The sequence below is a fragment of the Dipodomys ordii genome, unplaced genomic scaffold (assembly GCF_000151885.1).
Source record: "Dipodomys ordii isolate 6190 unplaced genomic scaffold, Dord_2.0 Scaffold243, whole genome shotgun sequence".
NCBI lineage: Eukaryota > Metazoa > Chordata > Mammalia > Rodentia > Heteromyidae > Dipodomys > Dipodomys ordii.
The window spans coordinates 836,339-847,889 of NW_012267459.1; the positions used below are offsets into that span (position 1 = coordinate 836,339).

An 11,551-nucleotide genomic window follows, 5' to 3' on the forward strand; every position below is an offset into this window, starting at 1 on the left:
AAAATACCATACAGAGGGGTTACAATTACATGGGCAAGGTAATGAGTACATTTCTTATCAAGCATTGTTGCCTCCTCCTTTGTTTCCCCTTCCCATCCCCCCAAAAAGTTGTACATAGGTCCCATGGTTTCCCTTATTTGCTATAACTAGTATATGTCTGAGACAAGCAGAAAAGGTCAGATAAATTGATGTCAGGCAAAATGAACACCAAGATAAGGACTCAAATGGTTTTTCTTTCTTGTGATTATTTCTAACGTATTTATAAGATGATTTCTTTGTTGCTTTGTATGTCCCTCCCCCACGGTATAACCCCTGCTTTCACTGTATTTGATGTTGGTATAATTTGTGGAGGGGAAGGGGAAAAACAAATTGTTTAAATAGGGATACAGGTGGACCCATTGCAACAATGAGATGTAGAAGTCGAAAAACATTTCTTATCAGGCATTGTTGCCTCCTCCTTTGTTTTTCCCCTACCATCCCTTCCCTCCCATCTCCACAACTACACTCCCCCTCCCCCTCTGCCCCACATTTGAGGCGGGGGAGGGAGGGAAGAGGAGGAGGGGGGGCAGGGTGGTGAGGCAGGCAGGGGCTGGGCAGGCATGGTTGTGCTCAGTTCCCATCCTCCAAGCCAGTGATGGCGGCCATGGGTCTGCCCATGCAGGCCCAGGAGGCTTCATTCCTGTGATTGTCACCGGTGCCCTGTCCTTCCCCTCTGGCTGCCACATTCTGTCACCCTAATGAAGACTGCTTCAGCTGGGTTCTCCTCTTCCCTCTCCTCTCCTTTCTTCCTCTCCTCTCCCCTCCCCTCCCCTCCTGCAGGCACTAGAAGAAGCAGACTCAGGCCTGGCCTGTGCACCGTCTGTGCTCGGGTGAGCGCGGCCAGCTGGTCCAGTTTCTGCATTGAGTTCCCAGGTGATTCATGTCTTCCTAGGGCCATGCTGGAAACAGAGTGGAGTTGGCTGACCGAGCTCAAGGACGCGGCCTCAGACTTAAAGGTGGCTTCGGATTGTCCACCGGTCAACTCAACTCCCTGGTCTCTTTTGTTCCTAACTCTGTGCTGGATTTACTGCCTTTTGATGGGCTGGAGTCATTTCAAAGCAAACATTCCAAAGTGAGAGTCGAGGAGCCCCTGTCTGGTGGTCCCTGTGCCCGGGGCACGATTTATTTGACTTTTATATGACTTGGTATTTTGGACCTGATCAGACCAAGAGAATCTCCTGGGCTTGAAAAGGGAATTCTGATTGCCTTGGGAACGGCAGCCTGGAAGCATGTGTTCTCTTTAATTGAAGCCATGGGACCTGCCTCCCCTTTGTCTCTTCGCCTTCTTCCCTCCCTCCCTCCCCAACTTCTCCCTTCCTCTCTCTGGGCAGGACATATGAGGTGGTGCCCCTGCTCATCCACTGAGCACAGCCCCTACTCTGCCCCACAGAGAAAGGCAGGGAAGTGGGAAGGCTAGTATGCACCCCAGAGACCTGCCAGAATTTCATGGAGTGCGACCAGCCAGGCCAGGGCTTAGGGCCTAGGGCCTAGGTGAAGTCAGAAATCTCTCTGTTCTGTCTAAATCGTAACTATCACTGTTTGCCAACTAACTGACAAAACTCAAGTCACCAATTAGCATTTTATTTTATCCTATCATCTTTGAATTATGATAGATCTTATTTGGCTAATTACAGAAAGTATAGGTTTAAACTGGACTTAACCTTTAGTTAAAGGCAAATAAAACTTAAAAATACAAGTGCTGTATATCACAAATCAGCTGTGTAATATCAGTTACTTCTTTTGTTCTCGAAAGGATGACAATGATGAAGCCACATAGTATATGAGGGATTGAAGGACTTTTCCTTAAGAACATTATACAATTGTATTTTTATGAGAAATAAATTATCTTCACCAGAAAAAAATGAAATGCTGTGACATTAACTCTTCTTTTTGGAATTATATATGAATATATTAGGAGACTGTAAAATTCAAGGATGTGGCCATAAATTTTACACTGGAAGAATGGACTTTGCTAAATCTTTCCCAAAAGAAGCTCTACAGAAATGTGATGGTGGAAATCTTAAGGAACCTGGTCTCTATAGGTAAATATTCCTTTATTTCTCCTGGGGACTGTTCATGTCCTTTATTGATATCGAAGAATTTGGAATGAAAAATGGAACATTGGGTGAATATATCAATGTGAATATATCATGTTTACATTATGCATGTTATAGTTGAAGTCTTAATATTATTTCTGTAGTGTTGAAGGAATCGATGTTTAATAAGTTTGTATTTTAGAAAAGAAGCAGGAAAGAGAAAATACTGAAGTTAACTACAGAAATCCCAGGGAAAAACTAAGGTAACTGCACTAATCAACGATAATACTGTTTTTTCAAATATTGTAGATCGGCAGAAAATTTTGAAACCAAGCAGATCATACAAATCATACAGATAGAAATTGGTTTAATCTTAGAAAATTTTCTTAAAACACAGACATCTGAAATATGCCTCTATTAGGAGCATGTGGAGAAACCAAGGAAGGCACTGGAGATACTTTTTAATGGTTTAATGCTTCAAAAAAAAGTTATCATTTTGATTGTGTGTGGGTTGTTTACAGAATTCAATTTTTAGAGAGACTCTATAAACATGAGTAAGGTAGTCAATGTGAAGAAGCCTTCCGCCAGAATAAGAAAACTCTACCTTAAGTAGCACCCTTCAAAGCCCATGTGTGTAGAGAAACCATCCTTGCTCATTTACACATGGGTATGCATTTCAGAACTCACACAGGACAGACAACCTTTGAGTATCAGGAATAAAGATAAAGAATGTGGGAGGGCCTGTAGGAAATTCCATCAGAGGCAAACCAGTTATAGAATGCACAATGAGAAAAATCCATTTGCAGCCAAACAATGTGGATACTCCTTTATATGAAGAAACTGACTCTCAAACAATGTTATGAATGTATGCATTGTAGAAGATCCTTCCCTAACCCCAGTACCCTTCAAGCATATAAGAACTCCTGTCGGGAGCCAAAAAGGAGTCTCTCAACATGATAGGCTTGATTATCTCACTGGAACATCTTGAGGCTGAGTTTACAGAACCACTCTCGGGAATCCGACCCTATCATTCTGCCTTATGCAAACATCCTGCAGCTGCGAATGACTACCTTTTCACCCTGCCCTATGCAAACATCCTGCAGCTGCTACGGCCAATGAAAAAGCTTCCTTATTCCAAGCATATAAATAACCCTGTGTGAAAAATAAAAATTCGCAGCTTGATCAGAACCCCTGTCTTGCTGTCATTCTTCGTGTCTCTTGTCCCTTCATTCCTTCTCGCTTAGGTTCATTGCCCTCGTTGACGTCCTGCGGGTCAGGACAACTGGCGCCCAACGTGGGGCATGAGCCTCTGACTAAGGAAGGAACATCGTCCTCCGGGAAAACTTGGCCAAGTACAGTCCGAGATCGCCTCGACAGACCCCGCCGAGAGACAGATCCAGGAGGAGAGTGAGGACGAGGCACGGTGAGTGACCTACCATGGGACAAGCAATATCGTTACATGTTCTATTTCTGTCAGACCTCAAGGAGGCCTTCAAGACATGGGGAACGCGGGTTAAGAAAAAGGATTTAGAATTTTTCTCGTGCATAGAGTACTTGTGTCCTTGGTTCCCCCTTGAAGGAACCATAGACGCAAAAAGATGGCAAAGTGTAGGAGATTGTTTAAAAGATTATTATGAAACCTTTGGTCCGGAAAAGGTTCCTGCTACCGCCTTTTCCTATTGGAATTTGATTAATGAAAATTTAAAATGTTCTCTATTTGATAATGGAATTTTAAAACTTGTAAAAACGGGAGAGGAGGTTCTCCAACATGCCTCTCAGCCCCCCTCGGCTTGCCCATCGGTTGTATTAGATATGCCTTCTGGTCAATTTACTGAAAATCCTGTTCAAGAATCTAAAACCTCCCTAAAATCTCTTGAAACTCCCTCTCAAAAGGTAGATGAACATTTTTATCCTGTACTCCAGGCTGCCCGTTCCCCTCAGGATAATTTAAGTCCCGAGGACGAGGCCACCCTGGAAGAGGAGGCAGCCCAATATCATCAGCCTGATTGGCCCCCCCTTACTTAGTCACCCCCTACCTGAGACTAAACCTACCCCAAATATTCCACTCCCCTCCTATGCGCCCCCTTCCTTTTGTGGCCCGGCCCTTCAAGGGCCCACTGTCTCTCCAGATCCAGATGTTTTTTCTCTCCCCCCTTTACCTAACCTGGCCCCTTTACGCGAGTCCCTTCAACATAGGCGAGAACACCTTCAACTTTTAAAAGAACTGCGGTCCCTTGATTATGAACTCCACACACTGGCCTTGGCCTTGGCCAAAACTGCCTAATAAAATTAAGGTTAGATCATGCCATCAATCAGTCCTCGCCTTCCCAGTAACTCGGAGCCAGACAGATAGGATCTCAGAGGGTGGGGATGACAAATCAGAAGAGGAGGAAAAGGAGGATGAGGAACAGGATACTGGGATAAAGAGGAACTACCCGCTCAGGGAAAAGGCTAACAAGAGTATAAGAGGCTTAGCCTTTGGTTTGTTGAAAAGCTTAAAAATGCATGTGCCCAATATGGCCTGACTGCCCCTTATACATTAGCCTTGTTAGAAAATCAAAGTGCGCGCTGGCTCACCCCTAATGATTGGAAGTTCCTGGCCCGCGCCACCCTTAGTAGGGGTGATTTTGTTTTATGGAATGCGGACTTTTTCCCCCCCTTTTATTTACTGATTATCTCCCACAGGCCAGACATGATGATAAGTCAGCATTGGGAAAATGAAGTCTTCTGGTTGCCATGTTGAAAACAGAACTATGATGCTAAGCACAATTAAAAAAATAGGATACAATATCTCACACATTTGGAGAGTGAATTTGTCATGGGAATGTTCTAGTCTGTTACTGTGTTTCCTATTGGTGACTGCTCCAGTAAGTTACCCAGCTCTTTCTAGACATATCTGAGGAGCCATGACCTGCTAGGCTCCTGTAAGTCTGACTCTGTTATCTCTGCATGATAGAGTTTCATGTTTCTGGTTATTCATTACTGACTAGCAACAGTTTTCTAAACTTGTTATTTGATGTCTTTTATTTCTTTTTCATAATCAGTTATGATATAAAGGACTCAGAAAATACTTTAGTGGTGGTCCATTAGAACCCTATTCCCTCATTGCCCCTCTGTGTCACATTCTCTTGTGAAGACTTGTCACCTGGGAGCAAGTTCTTATTCTAGATCTGTGCTGTCCAACTTGGTAGCCACTAGCCACACATAGAGACCTAGATTTAAATTTAAATTAATTAAATTAAAAAATGAAGTTCCTCCCTTTCACATTTACTAGCCTATCTTTTTTTTTGACATTTTTTTATTGTAAAGATACTATACAGAGGGTTACAGTTACATGAGTGAGGTAATGAGTACACTTCCTCTTGAACACTGTTACCCCCTCCATTGTTTTCCCCCTACCATCCCCTCCCTCCCTCCCTTCCCCGAGGTTCTTTTTTTTTTTTGATTGTGATTAAGTGATTACATAATTTCTAAGTCACAAGTTCATTCTAACTTTCCTGGAGCAAATTGTCTATCACAGTCTGTAATATATAACAGTGTTCACATGTTATATACCATATTTGTGATCAGCAGCGTGGGGTTATTTAGTAGTGGTTCAACCAGATGTGGAATGCGGACTTTAAGGAATGATGTAGAGAGACCGCGCAAAAAAATTTGGCTAAAACATCTTCAAAAACCTGGACCTATACTAAACTTTTGAGTTATGCGCCCTTTGATACCAATGCTGAACAGGCATGCATTCCTGCTGGACTTTTGGCACAAATTCAAAACGCTGGCCTTTATGCTTAGAAGCGTCTCCCTCAAAAGGGATTGGCTACTACTTCCCTGGCAAAAGTTAGACAGGGGCCAGATGAACCCTACAGTGACTTTGTCTCGCGGCTTAACTTGGCTGCAGAAAGGCTTCTTGGGCCTAGTGAAAGTGAAAGTGCCTTTGTTAAACATCTTGCCTTTGAAAATGCTAACCAAGCACGTCAAGATGTCCTCCGGCCACATAAAAACAAGGGTGACCTCTTTGAGTTCGTCAGGCTTTGTGCTGGAGTAGGAACCGCTCACACCATGGGACTCACCATAGGTGCTACCTTTACCAAGGCATTTCAAAGTTCAGTCCCGGGCTTGTGTATTTGCTTTAATTGTAAACAATCTGGTCACTTTGTGAGTGAATGTCCCGTAGGCAAACAAATGCAAGGGCGATGCCTTCCCAAGCTACAGGTAGACCACTCCCTGCCACTCTGTTCCAAATGTGGTAAGGGCCGTCATTGGGCCAACGAATGTAGGTCCAAAACAAATGCCCTTGGGCAACCCATTCTCTCTTGTGGGTTTCAGGAAACTTCCCTTGGGCCAGCCCCTGGCCCCAACTATCCCCAAGACAAGGCCAGGGGCTATAGGGTTTGTCCCCTCCCAAACTCCCGGTCCAACACAAGCCCCCCCACCTCTCTCCACGATTGCCTCCCTCCAGCGGGCAACCCCAGGCAGTGCAGGACTGGACCTCTGTGCCGCCACTGACACAGTACTAGATTCTATACAAGGATCTCAAATAATACCCACTGGGACCCTGGGACCCCCTCCGTCTCATATGTGTGCCCTTATTCTTGGAAGAGCCTCTGCTACCTTACAAGGTGTCCAAGTTTCTTCCTGGCATTATTGATAATGATTATACAGGAGAAATAAAAATTCTGGCCATGGCCATTAATGGGATTGCAGTTATTCCAGCTGGAACTAGGCTTGCACAATTGGTACTACTCCCATTAAATTCAGGGGGTTCTTCCACTGCTCAGACCACACCACGAGGAACTGCTTCTTTGGGGTCTTCTGATGCGTATTGGGTTCAGCCTATCACTCAAAAAGACCCACCCTCACCCTGGGAATTGAAGGACAGGAGTTTCAGGGAATTTTGGATACTGGTGCAGATGCCACAGTTATTTCCCAAAAATATTGGCCACCAAGTTGGCCCCTTACCTAGTCCCTAACTGACCTTAAAGGCATAGGGCAACAAAAACCCCTTTGGTAAGCTCCAGGGTTCTTAATTGGACTGACAAAGAGGGCAATAGGGGAACTGTTACTCCTTTTGTTGTTCCTGACCTCCCTGTTAACCTATGGGGCCGGGATATCTTGACCCAGATAGAAGTTATTCTTGCTAGTCCCAATTCTGTGGTTACACATCAAATGCTCTGTATGGATTTTGTCCCTGGTACGGGTCTTGGAAAATCAGGACAAGGAATCGTTGAGCCCATCCAAGCTACCCAAAAAACAGATAAACATGGGCTTGGGTATTTGGATTTTTAGTATCGGCCCCAAGGTGGCTGCTAGAACGCTTGATAAAACAGGTTAATGGCTTACCACAACCCAGGGTTGGAAACCTTCCCCCTGAGGATGATGCCTTTTCTCTTACAGATGCAGCTAGAACTCCAGACTTGGACCCTCCTGTTTGAAGTGTTTCTTTTAAAGGGGTTTTGTATATGGTGGCCTTGGCCCTCCAGCTACAAAAAATCTCATGACCTCTCTTTTTGGTGTCCCCTGCGAATGCAAAGGGGGGATTTTATTCGGCCCCTGGTAGCTGGAGCCAAACGGTTGACTGTGGACACAAAGTGGCTTACCTCTGAGCAACAGTACAGACCAACATCAGAGGATTGTTTTAAATAGGCTTGTAACTTTTATTAAACAACAGCCTGATCTCTTGGCTTCTAAGCCCATACAGGTTCATTACCATCGCCTTGATATGGCAGACCAAGGCATTGAGATCTAGGATTTACCCCAGGCTTTTAATTAGTGTTTTGCCATGAGCTTGTTCCAGTGGGGAGCCCCCCCCCTTTTTTCTTATTTAGAAAACACTTCTCCTTATTCATAACTCCTGACCATTCAACGGGCAAGACCTATTGCGCCCTTGCCATAAGTGATAGGTTCGCCCCTCCTCCTATAGGCCCCTCCGCTTGGGGGAGGATGCACCTATGGGAGGAAGAAAATATGCTCAAATCAAGGGTGCAGGTAAGACTGCAGGGGGATGGATCCACAAGATCCCAAAACCCAAGACCCCTGAGTGGCAAGCTCTGGTGCATGACGGTTGGCATGCATACCCACAAGCCGTCTCCTCAAAAAACATGCCAAGGCCTGTAAAATTCCCCTCCCCGAGTGAGGATGCTCGCTCCAGAGCAGAGAAAAACCCTGGGCCCTTAGAGGAACAGAGCCTTTGTCACCCCCTTAGAAAGAGCAGCCAACAATTGATGGCCAATTTTCTAAATAAGAAAGGTGGAGATGTTGGGATCCAAAAGTTGAGTCTCTCAACATGATAGGCTTGACTATCTCACTGGAACATCTTGTGGCTGAGTGTACAGAACCACTGTCAGGAATCTGACCCTTTCATCCTGCCTTATGCAAACATCCTGCAGCTATGGCCAATGAAAAAGCTTCCTTATTCCAAGCATATAAATACCCCTGTGTGAAAAATAAAAATTTTCAGCTTGATCAGAATCCCTGTCTTGCTGTGTCATTCTTCATGTCTCTTGTCCCTTCATTCCTTCTCGCTTAGGTTCACCACCCTTGTTGACGTCCTGCGGGTTGGGACACTCTTATCTCCAATAAACCACTAGAAAACGGGAAGTGCTGTGGCTCCAGTGGTAGAATGCTTGCTTTGAACTGAAGAGCTGAGGGACAGCACCCAAGCCTAGAGTTCAAGCCCCACAACTGACCAAAACAAAAAAATTTTAAAGCTTTTTAATGTTTGTATTTGCCTATTATATCATTGCTTATCTGCTTATTGAACTTAGTACATGAATCCATAAAATTAAAAAAAAAGAAAAAAATCAAACACACAAAACAACTGCCTGTTTCCTTTTCCTGGAGATCAGCTTGATACTATTTTATAAATAAACAGTCTGTGTGTGTGTGTGTGTGTGTGTGTGTGTGTGTTGGTACTAGGGTTTGAACTCAGGGCCTTATGCTCTCTCTTAGCTATTTCTACTCAAGGCTGGTTCCCAAGAACATGAGCTCTACTTGTGTCTTTTTGCCTTACACTAAGTGGGCCCCCTCCTCTACTTTGGGCAATGATGGCAAAGCTCGCTCAAGAGCACTGCACAGTGATCCTGCAGGTCAGCACAGAGTTGCCTTCTGTCTCCTGTTACTAGCCTCTTCTGTCATGTATTGGGCTGTGATCCTTTCAGAGAACCATTTTTTGTTGTTGTTGTTGTTAATATAAAGGCTATATACAGAGGGGTTAAAATTATAAAAGTCAGATACTGAGTATGTTTTTTGCTGGAAAACGTTACCGGTGCCCTCTGTACTGGGGCTTGAACTCAGGCCTTTGGCATTGTCCCTCTGCTTTTTCTTTTTCTTTCTTTCTTTTTTTTTTTTGTTGGTCGTAGAGGCCTGAACTGTCCTTCAGTTCTTCAGCTCAAGACTAGTGCTCTACCAGTAGAGCCACAGCGCCACTTCCAGCTTTTTTCTGCTTATGTGGTGCTGAGGAATCGAACTCAGGGCCTCATACATGCAAGGTAAGCACTCTACCACTGAGTCAACTTCCCATCCCCCTTTGCTTTTTCTTTCAAGAGTAGTAATCTAGTAATTATGCCATAGTTCTACTTTTGTTTTGTTTTGTTTGGTGGTTAACTAGTGATAAAAGTCTCATGGGCAGCAGGCGCCGGTAATCCTAGCTACTCAGGAGGCTGAGATCTGAGGATCATGGTTCAAAGCCAGCCCGGGCAGGAAAGTCTGTGAGACTCTTTTTTTTGGTGGGGGGGTCCAGTTGTGGAGCCTGAACTCTGGGCTTGGGCGCTATCCCTCAGCTCTTCAGCTCAAGGCTAGCACTCTACCACTTGAGCCACAGCACCACTTCTGGCTTTTTTTTTTCTGCACGTGTAGTGCTGAGGAATCAAACCCTGGGCCTTATGCATGCAAGGCAAGTGCTCTACCACTGAGCCACCTTCCCAGTCCTCTGTGAGACTCTTATCTCTAATAAACCACTAGAAAATGGGAAGTGGCACTGTGGCTTAAGCAATAGAGCACTTACCTTGAGCTGAGAGCACAGGGATAGAGCCCAAGCCCAGAGTTCAAGCCCCTTGACTGACCTGTTGGGAGCCAAAAGTTAAGTCTCTCAACATAATAGGCTTAACTGTCTCACTGGAACGTCTGGAGGCTGAGTTTACAGAATCCCACCTTTTCACCCCGCCCTAAGTAAACACCCTGCAGCTTCTAACGACCTTTTCACCATGCCCTAAGTCCAAGCATATAAATATCCTTGTGTGAAAAATAAAAATTGGCAGCTTGATCAGAATCCTTGTCTTGCTGTCCTTCTTTGTGTCTCTTGTCCCTTCATTCTTTCTCGCTTAGGTTCATTGCCCTCATCGAAGTCCTGTGGGTCGGGACACTGACCCAAAAAAAAGTCTCATGGGCTTTTCTGCCTGCGTGGAGTGCCAGTCATGATCCTCTGATCTCAGCCTACTGAAATTAGGATTATTGGAGCCTCTCTCTCCCCTTAGCCTTGGTGTGGCCAATCTAGGAAGGTGGACTAATGAATGTTGTTTCCCTGATATCAGGCCACCAGACTGCACTCACTCCTACAACAGGGGGCCTTAAGGTCATATGTGGGTACGTTTTGGTGGCCACACTTGGGGGTAGGTGATCCTGGCATGAAGAAGATGGAGGCCTCAAATGGTTTTCCACACACTGCAGTGCCCATGATGAACATTCTAGAGTGTGATCCCACCCCAGTGACCACAGTGTTGAGGGGATACTCTACAACAGGGGAGGTAGTAGCAAAAGCACATAGATCAATAGCTGGGTGAGACATTACACAAATCCTTGGTGACCAGACTGTATAGGAAGCAAAGTTGGGAATCGCGATGTGGCAGTGCCTCCTGGGTTATTTCCCTTCATTGTGCCTCAGTTTCCAGATGTACAATTTGGATTTCCAGATTCCCACTTTGTAGTCTTCATTAGGAAGACTGCATGAAGTAGTCCTTGTTAGAATCTTCAAAAAGTCAGTTGCCTGTGGCTCCTGACTGTGATCCAAATTGTTCAGGAAGCTGAGATGTGAGGATTGTGATTGAAAGCTAGCCCTCACAGAAATGATCTTAGGACTCGAATCTCCAATTAAGCACATAAAAGCTGGAAGTGGAGCTGTGGATCAAGTGGTAGACTGATAGACCGGAGCAAAAGAGAACCCCTTGTGCTTTAGAGCCTCTGTCACCTGAGTTCAAGCTGCAGCTCTGCCACTAAGCAAACCAAAACCCTGCATAGAACTGCACCAACACATGCCATTTCTTCCTTCACCCCAGCCCCTTTGCAGGATCTTTTAAGAAAAATAAGTCTCATGAGATTGGCAGAAAGGAAGCAACCTTGGTAGAAATGATGGCTTGTCTCAGCCTGCCCTAAGAGAAGGCTCTATTGAACATGTAGATTACAACAGTCTCCACTGGACACAAAAATTACCCCAGTATTTGGTCACCCCCTCCCTTGTTTCTTTTGGTTCCTTATTGGAGGATTAC

At 44.9% G+C, this 11,551-nt stretch overlaps 1 protein-coding gene across 1 annotated transcript in view; it reads left to right on the forward strand.

The window, feature by feature from the left end:
- LOC106000807 (zinc finger protein 284-like) overlaps positions 1-4,100 on the forward strand; it is a 7,978-nt gene extending 3,878 nt beyond the window's left edge. Inside the window, exons 2-4 of the mRNA XM_013036043.1 lie at positions 932-1,111; positions 1,955-2,081; positions 3,925-4,100. Of these exons, the coding sequence (XP_012891497.1) occupies positions 932-1,111; positions 1,955-2,081; positions 3,925-4,100 (483 nt within the window). The remainder of the gene's footprint in view (positions 1-931; positions 1,112-1,954; positions 2,082-3,924) is intronic.
- The last annotated feature ends 7,451 nt before the right edge of the window (positions 4,101-11,551 follow it).